Genomic DNA, 18,188 nt, shown 5'->3' on the forward strand with positions numbered 1-18,188 from the left:
CATATAGCCAATAGAGGATATCATCCATCTAATAAAGGATATGTATAACTTGTTTGGGGATATGTATAATTTGTTTGATAATATGTATAACAATGGTGGAACCTCCATTGAAGATCTCGTACTAAGGTCATGGGTATGGCATAACTTGCTCATTTCTCAACCAAAATACATGCATATGTTATCAAAATGCTCACAATTCAACATACAATCATATCGGACAATCAATTTTAACAATTATACATCATATAAGAAAGCTCCAATTCGATTTTTTGGGCATTTTTCGAAAATTACGAGACAAGAATTAAAATTTCTCCCTCTTCCACCATGAATGACCCTGCTTCTCTCCTTCACCATTGGTGTCGTCATCGTCACCGTTACCTACAGGAGGAGAAGGAGATCCACCATTGTTGTCATCATCGTCATCGTTGTCTTTATCGTCATCGTCATCTCTTCCGCCGCACAAACTATTTGGTCAAGCTTGACTGACCCAATAGTTAGTGAAAGTCAAAATCCCAAATAAATAGGCTTCGCTTAATTATAAGGAAAATGATACTCCCTCCGTCCCTAAATTACATTCCTCTTTGGAAATTTACATGGGAATTAAGGAGGGAAGAATAAGACAAATAACAATAATTAGATAATGCAATGGGAAGTACAAAGATAAAGTAGTTATTACTCATGCCATGTCATCAATCCTTTGCAAAAAAAAAGGACCAATCACATGCTCCTAATTGAAAATTTTTAACCAATCATATTCATTGTAATTTGGCACAAGGATTATGAGTGAGATTAGGTAAGGATGAGTGAGAAAGCATTAAATGTAAAACAGAAAAAGAGAGTTAATTTACTAAAAAAAACTTACCAAAAATAGAAAGGAGGAATGTAATTTTGGAATACCAAAAATAGAAAGGAAGAATGTAATTTAGGGACGCAGGAAGTAAACATAACCCTATAAAAAGTTAAAAAAAGAAATATTGAGGAAGAATTAACATTAATTTTTTTTTTTTTTTTTTTTTTTTTTTTTTTGAGGACAGAATTAACATTAATTATACTAATTTGCGAGTGAGAAAAAATTAAAAAAGGAAATATTAGATTATTTTCCCATAAAATTTGAAAACAATAGGAATTCTAATTCATATCGGAATTAATAAGGAGCACGTGACATGGGCCAAGTCTACCCATAAAGATACTCGTATCGAATCGAATCTGTTCGTCTTCCTTAAAACAGATTTCTGAAACTTATTAAAGGCGGGCGAAGCCGATTAGCCGAAGCTTTTCACCACTTTCTCTCTCCTCCTCTGCTTCTCAACTCCCTTCACTCTCAGGTTATTTCTACTTACTCTCTCTCCCTTTCACTACTTTTTGGTTGCAATTGCTTCTAATTTTTATAATTTTTACTTTATTTATTTCATTGAAAAGGATTAGTTTCAGCGAATTTGTTGTATATATTTTTTTTTGAAAATTTTCTGCTTAGGCAATTTCTTGCATTTTTATGTGTGTTATTAATGATTTTATCAGTTCAATTGAGAGATTTTGCTCGTTAATTGCTCTAATTTTTGACGAAAATTGAATGCAATTATTGAAGAATTATGCGGTGAAGGAAGGAATATTGTCTTTGTGTCATTGGGTTTTGGAATTTGGGAAAAAAGACAATGCTTTAGTAAGTAAAAATTAAGCCTGAAGTTGATCAATTTGGGCTTAATCCGCAAATTATGTATTTATTTAGTTAATTTGTTTTTTTAAGTATTAATCTTATGCAATGGGGAATTGAAGATCATTACGAAGAACAATTGATTGACTTGGGTTTTGTTAATATAGGGTAGTTTAAATTGATGAATGTGGTATGTCCCGGTAGACGCTGAGGGTACCAATTGAGCTGCATTTAGGGATTAGGGGTTTTAGTTGATTTGCATGTTGATATTGAAGAATTTAACTTTATGCCATTTAGGGGCAGATCTATGTGTTTTTTTGAGTATGTGGAAAGAGGGTTATGTAGTTTGCTATGTTCTTAATAGTAGTGTTGAATGTCGGTGTCTTTAAGGAGTAGAAGTCGAAAACTTGATTTTAGGGTTGTATTTGCTAGGATCCTTGTGATGGGAGGGTTGGACTTGAAAAGCTTCAAATTTGTGTAGAAAGTAAGGATGTAAGTACTATCAAGCTGAATATTGGCTGATGGTAGCTTGTTGTAAACTGAAATATGGCATTTCATGGCGGATGTATATAGTTTTTTTGTTCAAGGATTCTTGTGGTTTGAGTGTTTGACACAAAAGTTGTAAAGTATTTGTGTACCTGTAAGCTTGATTATGTGAATTAATATAAGAAGGAAATCATCTTAGTTTGTGACTAGTGTTCTTTTACCCGGGATGGTATGCATTCTGTAAAATATTAGGCCAAGCTAAGCGATTTGTCTCTTCACGAGTTCACGTGCATCATTTTAATGGAATCAGGATTCTAATTATAAGGCATCCTTTAATTGATCCAATTTGATTCTTTTAAATTTACCTTTTAAATTGAAGTATGATAATAGACTGCAATAGGTTATTTCCTCTCGTTTTAACTTGCAAAACCTACCCTTAGTGGATGACATTCATGACACAGCTTCATAGTTTAGTTTAAAACTTTAAGAGAGAAACAGTTTTTATAAGGCGGTTCTAATATTTAACTAATGTACAGATATTTAACTTTGTGTATAGGTAATTAGGTCCTTGAATGGAATAAATATCTCTCCCTTCGTCCCAAATGAACTAAAACACTTTGACTAGTCATCCTTATACAGAGGAAGGGAATGAAGTAGTATGAGCACACCATGCACGAACATATGCAAAATTTAGAAGAATATGTTTCAAGCCTTTTGAGATGTACAAAAATACTAAGTGTTTCTCTTATTTGGGATAAGGGAGTAGTTCATATTTTACACTGTTCCTGATTAATTGTTGATTTTTTTTTCCCTTATCATTGTCAATTGATAATCTATGGGCTTGAAATGCTAATTGATAGAACTCATAGAAGTAATGTATGTGCAGATCATTTTAAATAATTATTGCATTCGCTAAAGCTCCGAAATATAGCTACATTCCAAGAAAAAGGGTTTTTCCACAAGCATGGTTGGGCAGGAGGTCCTACAACGATGTACCTCAAGTGGATCAGATGATGTGAAAAGTTTGGATAATGCTGATTTATCTCAAACAACTGCCAATAATGTTGAAAATTGCATCTTTAGCATTGACGATTTAGGACAGGCAAATAAAGAAATTCAGGGCACTCAAAATATGGCTAAAGGCATTAACAAAGATGTAACTTCGCAGCCACCAATAAAGAGCTCTGAAGTGGTTGAAACATTGTCAGTTGGTCACTTTTCAAAAGTGAATGTTATTCAATCTAACAATAATGGTGAGATTGGCTCCTTAGTTGGTGCGAATGAAGAACTTGGAACTGAAAAAATCAATGGTAAGTACATCCAGATCATTTAGTACTATAGCTTGAAACAATTGGACCAGTTGAAAATGTTATGATACAGCAAGATCTGCTTGTCTCCTGGAATAATCTCACTTTGTTATGCTGTTAATATATCATGCCATGATTCTTAAGTGTATTGGGAAGCTGATATGGTATGCATAGTTTCTCATGTGAATGTTGGGTCTATGCTCTTTTTGCTTTCTTTCCTAATTTGCTGTGCTTAGAAAAAAGATAATTTTTAATAATTTATTCTTATTGTATTGCTTCCTGTTTTCAGCTCATTAAATCAGAGTAAGCTTGTGTTAATCTGAGGTTCATTCTTTGCAATTTGTTTTGACCAACTTTCTTTATTGATGGTTTTTGAATTATATGAAATCTTTGCTATTTTGCAGCATATTTTCTCGTTTTGTTGTTGACCATGAGATTCAATAGTATGATACTTTTTGTTGTTTTACACTAGTCTTATTTCATATTTTTTTTTTAATGAGGGTTTATCACCATTAATAGGTTCTAAAACAACTGAAGATGAATGCAATAACAAAGAGTCCTCAGTTCGTGTAGTTTATAGTTCTTTACCAAGGTTGGTATAAGTGCCTATGAATTTTGCGGGAACAACATTTCTTACTTCTGAGTTCTGACATTCTTTTTCCTTCAAACTTTGATCTATTATCTTGCAGCCACAGCAAAAGAAAGCTTGAGGAATTCTTACATCAGTGGTCTGAGTGGCACACTCAACATTTAATGTCGGCTGAGGTGAGCTTTTTTCTTTGAACTATCAGGCCTGTATGATCAAATCAAACTGATTTATTTACTTGGGGGTCTACTTTCACTTGTCATCTGAGATCTGACAGCTACCTCTTGAATGCATGACCATTTCAGGATCCAGCTTACTGTTTAGAATCTGGTGAGGAAACTTACTTTCCTGCATTACATGTTGGTTCGGAGAAGTCTTTGGCATTGGTATGTTCACTTTCTCTCGTCCAAGTAGTTTAAAACTTTAAGCCTAGGTGTTTTGGTGTAGGACTTCTAAAGGCTTGCCATTTACGTTAAAGGAAAGACTTATTTGCTTTCAGTTACTATAAAATGCTTGAACAAGCATTTAGCTGGATGCGTATGATATACCCCCTCCCCCCTCTTTTCTGGAGATATTTATGTAAAGGTGAAGAGGTTCCAGTATTTTGGAACTGGATAGCTGCTGGTATTTCTAGTATTTTGGATTGTCTTTTTGGCTGCTTTTTTGGTCATTATTACTTGCTAGTTAGAGATTGAGTGACAACCATTGATAATTTTTTTTCAGTTAGAAATTTAATGGGATCATAAAACTTATTCATTATCCATATGCCATTTGAATCAATTACTTTATTTAGAAACTTCCATGTCATGCATGTTCAAAGAACTTAATGTTCTGTAAAAGCATCTTGCTGGAGTTTCAGCCTTATTTGGCAGACATTTACAAATCCAATCTTGTACAGGAATTAGTGGCATATCCTCAGTTACTAAAATTGACTATTTATATAAGGTTTCACCTAACATATATTTTCCTTTGGATGCTAGTCATTTACGATGGATGGCCATGTCCAGAAAAGGCAACGGAAAATGTCATTATCTTTGAATAATGATTGCTCGCCATTGTATGATCGAGGATATGCTGTTGGTTTGGCATCTGATGGGGGAAATGTCGAAGATAGGTAAGAATTCAGTGAGGCCTTTATGCCGAAGTAGGATGTTATGACATACTTTAGTTATTCCAGTACTTTTTGTGAGTAGAAAAGTGAGTAAAGAAATTGATCATTATGCTTTATGCTTGATGTTGCTGCTGTATTATGGCATACCCTTGGATTATATGTTATGTTTGTCTGAAGTAGGATCTTATGATAAATGTTGTACTTCCAGTGTCTAATGTGGCGAGAGGAGGGAACTAGGGAACTAAAGAATTCGAGCTAAAATTAAATGTGAAAATAGTACTGTAGACAAGCTTGGTGCTTGACAAGGCTGCTGCTGAAGTATTACTTTGGCATACCCTTGAATACATGAGGTCGTGAAGTATATGTTAGGATAGAATTTTTCTGTATCTGAAGTTATATCTTATTCAAAGGTGGATATAATATTGGTATGTACTCTTAGTGACGTGATATACTGGATATTGTTGTTGAATTTAGACTATATTGTTGTTGAATTTAGACTATTTAGTCAGTCGTCTTCTGTGAACCTCTGGAGTCAAAACAGCTGAATATTGTGCTTACTGTTGACAGCTTTTCTTTTCACAAGTTTGGGAAATAAAATGTATGATTAATTTTGTTTGACGTGTAACATCTGACTAGGAAACCAGTTTGTTTAGCAGATTGGAGTACTCAATGTTTGTTAATAAAAAGCTACACATATTTTAAGAATATTATTTGATGGCTATGGCTTGTGATTTATATGATTTAAATAAGGAAAATATTGTTTGTCCCTGTGGTTTCAGCATCGTAGATATGCGTGAAGCTCCTCGTTGCTTCAATTGTGGTTCATATAATCATCCTCTCACTGAGTGTAAAAAGCCTCGTGATAATGCTGCTGTAACCAATGCCCGCAAGCAATTTTTAATCAAAAAGAACCAGAATGGTCGTCCCCGTGCCCAAACTCGGTATTACCAGGAATCTGCTGGTGGCAAGTTTGAGGGGCTTAAACCAGGTGCTCTTTCAACTGAAACAAGGAAGTTGCTGGGTTTAGGGGTGAGCTCACTCTTTCTTTGTGTTAAATTTTGTGTAATATACAAAGTAGTAATCTATTAATGAACTATGGAATGCTCATATAAGGCCCTTAGGATATTTTTTTACTGATTAAGTGTGCTTCAGGTCAATAAGCTACTCTGTATTTTTTGATGTGTTACAGGAGCTTGATCCACCTCCATGGCTTAATAGGATGCGTGAAATTGGATATCCGCCAGGGTACATAGGTAAACAGTTATACAGTTATTTATGCCTATTTGAATTAGCTATTTTTATTGATGTCCTTATGCTAGGATTAGATTATATACTTTTTATGTTTGTGTTTATTTGGTTGACATCCAATTCCATGGGAAGTACAACTTCCTAGGAAGTAAAAGTTTGAGGAGTATTTTTTGGTTAGCATGAGCATAGGAAGTTCTATCTCCCACTTAATTGTGGATGTAGTTTACCTAGTCCCACAGGCCAAAGGTACGTAGAACTTTTCATGGGAATTTTAACTGTCTAGCAAATTATATTGCTCACTTCTTCGGAAGCAAAACTTCTTCTAAATAGCAAATTTGTGGGATGTTTAACTTTCTACATGCGACCAAATGAGCACTTAGATTAAAGAAAGTAAAAGATTATATCGAACTTAGTCCATGCCGATTCACCCGAAGACTACTGTATGTAATTTTTTTTAAAGATCCTTTTGCAATTATTTTACATCAGATGAAGATGAAGAGGACCAGCCTTCAGGAATTTCAATCTTTGGTGATGAAGAAACGCAGAATCTTGATGGGAATAATGACCTTCAATTAGATGTTGGAAAATCCCAAAAGAAATTTACTGTAGATTTTCCTGGTATTAATGCCCTCATACCAGAGAATGCAGATCAAATGAAGTGGGCAGCACCTGTAATTCCAGCACCTGAGCATGCCTGGAACCAATCAAACAACAGATGGAATCATGCTCGAGATTCTCTTAATAATGGGGTTTTCCGTGGTGGGTATGGGCTGGCAGGGCCACGGAATCACATAGAGCCCCCGTATTCTCACTTTGGTCTCGGATTAAGTCCACCCCTGCCTCATAATCCACATCATTATTTTCCTAGAGAACCATTCAGCCCGAGAGGTCTCTCAGTTCCTGGAGGCCCACGTTACGGGAGTCCAGGCGATGCACAGAGGCCTTTTCTACATTATAACTACGGTAGTATCTGAACTCATTCTCACATTTCCTATGTTATGGTAGCATAGTTAGATGGAAGAAGGAATCAAGTGGTCTACGAAAGTTATTTAATTTATCCTAGGTAGATGGTGTATAATAATTAGTTTGTCATCGTTGTCAATGATAATTAATCTTGCTCACTGAGAATGACGTAGCAGATCCATCAATTATCAAGCGATGCAATTTTTCTGAGTAAGTTCCGATCCATCAACAGTTCTACCCGAAGTAGGATATCCCAATTTACCTGTTATGTATGATATGAAATCATGGATGTACTTAAACTTAGTTGGTTCATGTTATGTCATCAATATTTTAACTTATTTTATGGTACAACTTGGTTTGGTATGGTCATGTGTGTATGCTCAACGATAAGTGGGTTCACCCAGAAGTGCTAACTGCTTTAATGGTGGTTGGTTCTCTTGATCTACAGTTAGGTCATCTGTGAACTTGTTCTGGCCCCATAATTTTGTATTTTTTACGCATGACCGTTGTTTGTTTGATTTTATTTTTAATTTTTTAAAAAATTTTGTACTTGTTTTAGTGCTAGTTTATTATATTATGTGGTCATCAAACTATTCACAGTTATAATAATAATTATTATGACCATTAAAATCAACGAAAATTGACCATTGTTACGTATGTATATCTAGCACATGTGGGGTGCATTTGATGGTCGTCACCGCCAAATGATCACCTTGGATCCTTCATTCGTAATTTATTATATACTTCATGTTTTATTAAGAGCTTAATTTATTAAATTGTTTGTGGGTAAACAACTTTTATTTTCTTTTAAAGTACTTTTCATATATATAGTATTCTTTTTGTTGGTGTTTTTGTATAAAACTCCTTTCAGAATGTGCATAATGTATTTTGTAGATTTTCATACTAAATTCTCTATTGGACCATCAATTTATCAGTGCATTATGTGGGTTGTTAATTTGCAAAATTAAGGGCCTGTTTTGATTTATTGAGCTAAACTGAACTGAATTGATTGGAGTCTAATATAAATTGTTTATGAAAGAAGAAAATTAGAAACTAAACTGAACTGATTGGAGTTGAACTGAATTGAAATTAAGTTGAAGAGAACAGGTCATTTGTCATGGGAGTCTAATGACCGACTTTTGGCTGATCTCACATAATATAGTTATGGATGAACCCTAAGTGTTGTACATTTCCTCCGTTTTAAAATATTGTAACATTTTAAGCAAAAACTCTCACATTTTTAGTTTAAGTGTTTGCAAGTTTTTTAAAAATGAAACAAGTACATTCTAACAATAAAAAAATCCTCGTTGATGAAAAGTACAGTAATGACTTTAATAACTTTTCACATAGTGAAAACATGTTAAAGATCAATGATAAATTTATTGATAAAGTAACAAAATGTATAATTATAAAATGGGTAATTCTGATTTGGTGTTCGAAAAGCTATGATCCTTTAGTAAAAAGCTTCAAGAAACGCCGACCTAGGAGAGAGAAAAAAACATAGCTTGTGGCTCAAAGAATAGCATATACTCCTAGTGCATGATTAAATTGCATCAAGTTAATAATAACACAAGAAGAAAAAAGATAGAGGAAAACAAGGAAAAGAGGAGACAACAATCAAGTGGGTTAGTCATTATTGATATACGTGCATTAGTGCTTCATGTTTCTTGTTTGTGGACCTTTTTTTGGTATCATTAGAGGTTAGTTATACTGTAATATTACTGCTAATTACTGGTAACTAATGTTGGGATTAATTTTGGGATAATCAAAATTTGGGAGTCTGTTATTGATGGTGGGTATGGTTTTGGTGTGTTTTTACCTGCTCTTTTTGTAGGTTTTAGCCATTTTCCAATGTAAGTCAAGTATCTTTAGTCAATTTTATTTTTTTTGTCTTTTTATCTTTTTCTTCCTTAAATTTCTGCTTATGACTTGTGGCTGGTATAGGGTGCTAATTTTTCAAACTTGATTGAGTAGGATTGTGGGAGTGATAGTGAATTGAGGCATGCATATTAAGAAAGAATCATCTTGTATGCTGTTTGAACTCGATTTACTCTATATTGAATTTGGATGAGATTAGCTCGAGCTTGAACTTGATTTTTGAAATGTTAATTAGTCCTATTAAGCAAGATTCAACTCGACTTAAAAGTATTACAGAGTACATAACTTTATAGATCAAATTATGCTATTGTTAATCAACAACCTTTCTTATTGTATATGTAAATAAGCATTTGTTTTTATATATGAGAAAAGTTGTGGTGTTTTCACTGTTTTGAATTACCTTTTTATCGGTTACTTGTTTTAATGATGTAACTAGTTATGCTCTAGTACGAATGTATGATGATTAGGGCATATTCTCTTCACATTATTTTCAGTTCAGTTCAGTTCAACTCTAATAAGTTCAGTTTGGTCAATGAGAGTATGCCCTTAATCTTGAAATTTCAAGTTTACTCTTCTAGTAAAGTGTCATACAATAATAATTTCCTTCGTAATAGAGTGCAATATATTTCTCATATCGTGTTAAATTGAAAATAAGTCCTAAAAAACAAGGCTTAATACATACGAGTACTCCGTAACAAGTTTTGGTGTGTATGATTGCCTTCACAAGCATCTATCCCAAGATACTGTAAAAAGAATCATAACATGTAAATATGTAATCCGAACCTTTAAGATAAGAACAAAAAAACCAATAAACATTGCCCTTTTCTTCAACACCTAATCAGACTGACATTGTAGATCTTCTAATAGACAAAAGCTTAAACATGTCCCTTTTTATGACTTTTATTTTTGGCAGATCTATCAATATAACAAAAGCTACATAAAAACAGCTAATACTATCATACGAAGTATACAACACTACTGTAGTAGCATAAACTATTGAAATAGAAACATTAGACTTTTTTCTTTGTTGGGTCCCTTTAATTTGTCTCCTTCAATCTTACTATTTCCTGAATTTATTTCAACTCTTTTTTCTTTCTTTTTAATTTTCTCTCTCTTCTATAAAAGTCCACTGTTTTTCTAAAAAATTGTCCTCTTTTTTCTAATTGTCTCCTCTTCTCTTTTCTGTTAGGTGGTGGTTGCTCACCTTCATTCACTTCTTTTTTTTCACTTACATTTTTATTTTCCTTATAAACTACCTAAGTAACACCTACAAATTCTCCACTTCCATTGTAATTTCTCATAATAGTGCAATACTTTCGTTGTGTTATTCAATTCTAAGGGTATTAACAAAGATGAGGACGATTATGTCGTCGAAAACTCCTGGAGAAGCATCCTTCTCCTTCTCTAGAAGATACTTCAATTGGCGGAAGAAACCCGAAGATCTTCTTAATGAAGAAGATTGTAATGATGAAGAAGGAATTCTTCGTTCTTTTTCGAGTCTTCCTTCTGAAGGTACTACTTTTAACATGTTATCGAGTGATACAAATGATAACGAGGTTGAGCAGACGATTAAGTCTTGTGTCTTAGTCCCTAAGAAGACTAAGAACAAGAACAAGATTTCCGTTTCTAAGTTCACGTCTTTTTTTACTAGGACTTTAAGTCATAATAAGTCCGGAGATAATAGTAATAGTAATAGTAATAATAATAGTAATAATCCTTCTGCCACGACTCTTGGGTCGAAGGTTGTTGGTACGTTATTTGGGTTTAGACGTGGCCACGTTCACATTGCGTTTCAAGATGATCCGAAGACGACACCGGCTTTTCTCATCGAGCTTTCGACTCCGACTAGTGTTCTTGTGAGGGAGATGGCTTCAGGGTTGGTGAGGGTAGCATTGGAATGTGATAAAAAGTTGGATAAAAAAGGGGTGAAGTTGTTGGAGGAGCCACTTTGGAGGGCTTATTGTAATGGGAAAAAGTGTGGTTATGCTATGAGGAGGGAGTGTGGACCGCACGAGTGGCGCGTGTTGCGGTCTATCGGGCCGATTACGATGGGGGCTGGTGTTTTGCCTAGGGAAGGCGGTAGCGAGGATGATGGGGATAGTAGTGATGGTAGTGGAGGAGGTGGTGGTCAACACGGCCGTGCAAAGGCGGAGGGTGAGCTTATGTATATGAGGGCTAAGTTTGAGAGGATTGTTGGGTCTAAGGATTCTGAGGCATTCTATATGATGAACCCTGATGGAAATGGGGGGCCTGAGTTAAGTGTTTATTTGCTACGAGTTTGAGGCTTTTTTGGTCATGCATGAATTTGGTATAAACATTAGGGATTATATATTCGGATTAATAATGTTTTTGGAGATATGAAATGAAATGAAATGTTGTTCTTATTATATGTATAATCTAAGGTTTAAAAAAATAGACTTGGATCATCAAGTTTATTTCATTTTGGGATTTGTTATATACTAAATTCATATCATTGGCCATCTTGGTTGGATCTTGTTATTTTGAGTATGTATAGCTTCATTTTGTAGCCCCTTTTCAATGAAATCTATGGTAGCTCTACTATTATAATGATTATTCTATTTTCGTGTTTTTATTTGTAATTGATTTCAGTTCACGCATTATCTTTAGTAATTTGCTCGAATTAAATACACTCGTTGTATACAACATTAATAAGTGGAGATAAAAATAGTGGAATATCCGCTTATATTCACTTTTTTTTTTTTTTTGAAAGAAACTTTTTTACTAGTAGTTTTTACTTGTTGTGCATTGAACATTTGAACTATTGAAGTTGTCTTTTTTTGTGGGATGTTAAAGTGGAGTTAAGTTATCGAACTAAGTAACAAATCAAAGTGAGAAAGTAAGGCAATCTTATAACAAATATCCACCTAGTTTGGTGAGTGACATTGAAGGAATTTTCGAGAGAGATTTGAAATGAATCTTGGGAGTTGGTGGCAGACCAATTTTATCGTAAATTGCTTCATATCTTTGACAAGGCTGGTCCGCGTGCAACCTCTTCGTTTTCAGTTTAGTGGTATTACTACTTCATTGCAATTGCAATTTTTGTTTTATTCTAAAGCTTTGGTGAAGATTGTTCTAGATAATAATACTACCTCCGTGTTAAATTATTGTAATGTTAGACATAATCTACTCACACTTTATATCAAATCATTGCAAATTATTTGAAATGGAAGTAGTAGTTCAAACACCCTAAATTTCAACGGAAATTAATTTTGGATAATATTATCTTTGTAACTAAAAGTTTTACGGAGTACTCACTTTAAATCATGAATTTCTCAGTATTAAAACCATGAATTCTCAAAATACTACGGAGTAATTAGGATAGCTAGGTGAGGGATGTTTCAAAATACTTTCTTAGTTTCTTACTACTGTACATTCAATAAGTACTCCATTTATTAATGCATAATTTCAAACATGATATGGTTTCAAAAAAAAAAATGATAGCTTTAACGATGATTAACAAAAATTAATTAAAAGATTGATATTATGAAAATGAACATTTAGAAAAATTTAACAAGATTTTACTCGACTATATTTTCCCTACTTATCAATCATTAAAGATTGTCAAAAAGAAATATGTGAAAAGTAACAACTGTCAAATTATTGCTGCTGAGTAAAATGGAAAGCAATCAAAAGATGAAGTATATAAATAAGCCTTCGTGTGGATTAATGCCTTTTAATTAATTTGTTTCTGCAATTTGGTTTTCCTCGTTATAAAATCCATGCATTTGTTAGATACTTCAAGAGTGGAGCATGTGTACGAGTAAGAAGCACTAACTTTAGGAAATGGGCTTAAGTAATTTGGGACATAAACCTAACAATTTGGCATTTTATGGGTTATTTAGATTGTAGATAACTTTGGCATAAATTTGTTCAAGATACCTGTACAGAAACTTTTGTGTTTAATTGATTAAGGCTTCGTCCACTTCACTTTATCTTTGCTGAACTGAAATTATTTTTATTGAATTGAAAGTAATTTTGCTAAACTAAAATTATTTTTACTGATTTTCTTCTTTTAATTTTTACTGAACTGAAATTATCTTTAAATATTAATTTTTAAAGGTAAAGTAAACATGGTCTAAATCCATCATTTTGATCTAACTCCAACATTACTTTGAAGTTTCAGTTATTTTGGTATGGTGCTCATATATGAAAGGCCCGTATATAGGGAACGGCAGGAGGGACGATCGCTATAGGCCTAATGGTGGAAAGCCCAAATTAGATACAAGGTTCTTAAACAAATATAATTAGTGTGTTTCAAATAATTGTGTAGGTCTGTTCAAAATAACTAAATAAATAAATAAAATAAAATAAATTGTGTAGGTTTATAATCTTTCCTATTTTATCATATTTTTTTGAACAAAACTATCCTTTCTTATTGTACCCAAATACTCTAATTTTGTACCAAAAACTATTCCATTATTCATCCCTTTTATTTAGAGGAAATAGAAAATCATCCCTAATTATTTCTCACGTGCTGACACACGGTGTGGCCAACCACCTTGAAATATTTGGGTGATATTATAGGGGCTATTTAGTTATATAGGGATTACTCTGTCAGTGTTGCAGGGAAAACTTTGTTATATAGGTTCTTGTTTGTAATTTCTGAATAATTGGAGCTAGTAGCTTATCAATGTGGAGTTACAAAAGTTATAAAATTTTGGTGAAACTACATAACTCTACATTTTTTTGTTTCACTAGAGCTGTCAAAAAATGACCCGACCCAAGAACTCGACCTGAACCGGCAATGATCTGAAACCAACCTGTACCCGGACAATGGGGTGAAACTTGACTCACACACAACCCGAGCCTGAAATTGAATCCGATCTGAATTTGGCTCAAATTGAACCCGACATATACTTGAAAAAGTGAACGACCCAGAATAATCTCAACTGAAATTAATCCGGCCCGAACTTGAACCTAATATAAGGCTATATTGACCCGACATATAACTTGATCCTAATTTAACCCGGGACATGATTTGTCCTAACCCAATACCCGAATCGACAACTCTACTATAATACACGAAATCGGAGCGATTTAGGAGGTGTCGAGAGCTGGTGTTGGAATTTCACGAAACACTACGGGATGAATCCCGGGATCATATTATATTGCGTGGACCCATATATGACCATTATCCGGTGACGTAAAGGCTCCGACCCCAAAACCTCAAAGTTTCCTTAAAAAGCCTTGATTATAGCCTTCAATTTTGTAATTTTTTGACCTTTTTTCGTCCGAAAATAAAAATTATCGAGATGTTTACCATGGTCCCTAATACCCTCCAAGAGTCCAATTAGGTCGGTGGAACCATCCAATATGCCCTTAAACAGTCATTTTAACCATTCACAACTTCTAGTGATTCCGTAAACTCAAGCCTACCACGGACGTTTATGACAAAATATAATGGTCATATATGATTTCAAACGGCATTATATGACACCGAGATTTATATCTTAGGGTCTCAACACTTTTCGCCACCGGGCCCCGAAACCTCAAAATTTCCTCGAAAAGCATGGATTATAGCCTTCGATTTTGTATTTTTTTACCTTTTTTGGCCCTGAAATAAATATTGCCGAGATGTTTACATTGGTCCCTTATACCCCCCGAGAGTCCAATTGGGTCGGTTGAACCGTCCAATATGTCCTGAAATGGTCATTTTACCCGTTCGCAACTTGCACCAATTTCATAAACTCAAGACTACCACGGACGTTTATGACAACATATAATGATCATATGTGGTTTTAAAGGGAATTAAATGAACCCGAGATATATCCCTTAGGGTCTCAAGGCTTTTTGTCATCGGACCTCGAAACCTCAAATTTTGATTAAAAAGCGTGGATTATAGCCTTCAATTTTGTAATTTTTTTGACCTTTTTTCGCCCGGAACTAAAACTTGCCAAGATTTTTACCATGGTTCCTAATACCATATGGGAGTACAATTGGGTCGGTGGAACCATCTAATATGCCCTTAAACGGTCATTTTACCCATTCACAACTTGCAGGGATTTCGTAAACTCAAGTCTGCCACGAACTTTTATGACAACATATAATGATCATATATGGTTCCAAACGGCATTATATGACCCTAAGTTGTATCCCTTAGGGCTTCAAGATTTTTCGCCACCGTGCCCCGAAACCTCAAAATTTCCTCAAAAGGCGTGGATTATAGCCTTCAATTTTGTAATTTTTTTTACCTATTTTCACCCGGAAATAAAAATTTCTTAGATGTTTACCATGGTCCTTAATACCCTCGAAGAGTCCAATTAGGTCGCTAAAACCATCCAATATGCCCTTAAAAGGTCATTTTAGTCGTTCACAACTTGAAGTGATTTCGTAAACTCAAGTTTACCACGGACGTTTATGACAACGTATAATGATCATATGTTGTTTCAAACGGATTATATGACCCCGACATGTACCCCTTACGGTCTCAAGGCTTTTCGCCACTGTAGACACTCATTTGTGTCTCCCCAAAACCAAACCCAGTGATGAATACCTGTCACGTCAAACCATAATCGAACAAGGTGAAAGTGTGAAAAGTCAAGTGTTGCGGTTAGTTTTTATTAAAATCCTTCTTTCTTGTTTTGAAAACCAATTCTATTTTATAAAAACGTCCAATCCAGTTTAGTTTGGTCCATTATAAGGGTCCAATAATGGTGTAGTTGGATGGGGCTTTAAAAGACCTTTCCAACGATATATTATAAGCCCAATTCCGATGAATAATGAGGAAGTTATGGCCAAAATACTAAACTGGGCCCAAACCGGATTTTACCTACGACCCAATGATCATGAGGAGGGTCCAAAGGTTTAATCCTATTCCTAAACTAATTAGGATTGATTAGAATCTTCTATAAGTTTCTAAAATATCTTAATTATCCTTTTTTGAAAAGATAAGATCATGGAATTTGATTTGAATATAAACTTTCCTTTTTTAAAACTTTCCTAATTCTATTCGAATTTAAACATGTTCAAAGATAGTCAGATATTATTTTCGTGCCTCATATATTTTATCCAAATTTTATATGGTTGGATAGATCTTGAAATTATCTTTCCAATGATATATTATAATAATAATTCCGAGCTATAACGAAAAAGATGTTAAAGAAATACAAAACTCTATCCAAAACTGACACCGTCCTACTATTTCGTCCATATCTTTTTATCTACAAAAGATTTTAATCTGATTCCAATTGCATTAGAAAGTAGACTTCAAGAGCTTTCCAACTACATATTATATGACTTATTTGGACTTCTGGATCAAAAGATATGATAAAAACAAAATTCTTAAAAACTGCTGTCTACGAGTTTTATTTCGATTTGAATTCGGATTTCTTTTCTTATTCCTCGACCTCCGTTTTTATTCATCAACCATCTAAAATCAACTATAATCAACTTTGATCAACTATGAACTTTCATCAACTCTCATCATCAATTCTCTCTATTCTCTCTCTAAGCAATATAGCTTAATTCTTTCTTTCTCTTTCTAAACCAACCTCCTAAACACAATTCCGCATTCACAAGACTTAGAGTCTCTTAGCCAAGTTCGAAGTTGCCTTCGCCCTAGACGTGCAAGGTTTGATATTTTCTGAGGGTTTGGTCCAAATCTAGTCAAAACTTTATTTAATTTGATTTTAACTTAATTCTTTAATTGTTCTTTATTATTTTCATTGAAGTTTACTAACTTGTGTATTTTGTTATTAGAAAGAGGTACGAGGCTTCAAAGTAAGTAGATTAGCTTACTCTCTATTTCTTTCACAATGTAAAAAACATGTTTATTATTGATTAATTCCTAGTATCATGTTAGGATGCTTTTAATGCTTTCTAGTATCATGTTAGGATGTTATTTTATGCTTTCTAGTATCATGTTTAGGATGTCTTTACTCTTTCTAATATCATGTTAGTACCATGTTAGACTGAAAGCTTTGATCTTTATCGCTTAGTGACATGCTGGGAATTGTTATTAATCTCGTTAGTATCATGCCTAGGATCTTGCTATTATTATTAAGGTTTATTATGCCTTATCATGATTATGACTATATTATGATTATTATGGTTATTTATTATTTCTTATTATTATATTGCTTGATATATTTATTGTTATTGCTTGATCACACCTTTTATGCTTGCTAAAGAGAATTTGTACTTGAAATCACGCTTAATAAGATAATTAATAATTTGGTTTAGGCTAATGTGATTTTAACTCAAATGATCGCCAATAATAGTCTTATTTGTGCGTTAATATTCAACCAACATAGATAAACAGGGTAGGTTCAATATAATGTTTGTATGTTATTCGAAAAGCGCACATGAATACGAGCAGAACAAAGTAGAGACCTATTTTATAGGGCGGGTCCTTTCTTTTGTAGATTGGATTCGTACCTTCATCCCCGAACCCTATTTGGTTCAAGACCTTATGGAGTTGATGGTCCTTTTGGATTGTCTTTTGGGTTTACAAGTTCCTAAAACTTGTTGACGACTCTTTTGCTCTCTTTTCTTTCCCTTTGGAACGTCACCGTACTTTAGTGTATGATCACAGTGGGGTTCAAGTTTGGGATCATGATGCTTGAAATATTCACAACAGCCACCGAGCTCCGAAACCTCAAAATTTCTCAAAAAGCGTGGATTATAGCCTTTAATTTTGTAATTTTTTGACCTTTTTTTCGCTCGGAAATAAAAATTGCCGACATGTTTACTATGGTCCCTAATATTCTCCAGAAGTCAAATTGGGTCGGTGGAACCATTTAATAAGCCCTTAAACGGTCATTTTACCTGTTCAGAACTTGTAGTGATTTCGTAAACTCAAGCCTACCACATATGTTTATCACAACATAAAATGATTATATATGGTTTCAATTTTTCAAACGGCGTTATATGACACCGAGATATATTCCCTAGGGTCTCAACACTTTTCGCCATAGGGGCTTGAGACCTCAAAATTTC

The 18,188-nt window shown here is 34.0% G+C and overlaps 1 protein-coding gene and 1 pseudogene across 1 annotated transcript; both read left to right on the plus strand.

The window, feature by feature from the left end:
- The first annotated feature begins 1,206 nt into the window (after positions 1-1,206).
- On the plus strand, positions 1,207-7,715 carry LOC145602556 (uncharacterized). Its single transcript, XM_081658745.1, has 9 exons — positions 1,207-1,325; positions 3,024-3,447; positions 3,964-4,036; positions 4,134-4,209; positions 4,336-4,416; positions 5,011-5,144; positions 5,921-6,170; positions 6,331-6,394; positions 6,876-7,715. The coding sequence occupies exons 2-9, from the start codon at positions 3,102-3,104 to the stop codon at positions 7,361-7,363; spliced, it is 1,512 nt and encodes a 503-aa protein (XP_081514871.1). The 5' UTR covers positions 1,207-1,325; positions 3,024-3,101; the 3' UTR covers positions 7,364-7,715.
- Positions 7,716-10,340: 2,625 nt separating this feature from the next.
- LOC145602557 (protein MIZU-KUSSEI 1 pseudogene) lies at positions 10,341-11,903 on the plus strand (annotated as a pseudogene).
- Positions 11,904-18,188: the final 6,285 nt, after the last annotated feature.

This window comes from Chenopodium album, chromosome 21 (assembly GCF_948465745.1).
Source record: "Chenopodium album chromosome 21, dcCheAlbu1.1, whole genome shotgun sequence".
In the NCBI taxonomy this organism is placed as follows: Eukaryota; Viridiplantae; Streptophyta; class Magnoliopsida; order Caryophyllales; family Amaranthaceae; genus Chenopodium; species Chenopodium album.

Bases quoted from the DNA above. Each gene is read 5' to 3' on its own strand.
- LOC145602556 (XM_081658745.1), top strand. From the start codon at position 3,102: ATGGTTGGGCAGGAGGTCCTACAACGATGTACCTCAAGTGGATCAGAT. The intron at 6,171-6,330 runs GTGAGCTCACTC...GATGTGTTACAG, and splicing joins GGAAGTTGCTGGGTTTAGGG to GAGCTTGATCCACCTCCATG. The intron at 6,395-6,875 runs GTAAACAGTTAT...ATTTTACATCAG, and splicing joins ATATCCGCCAGGGTACATAG to ATGAAGATGAAGAGGACCAG.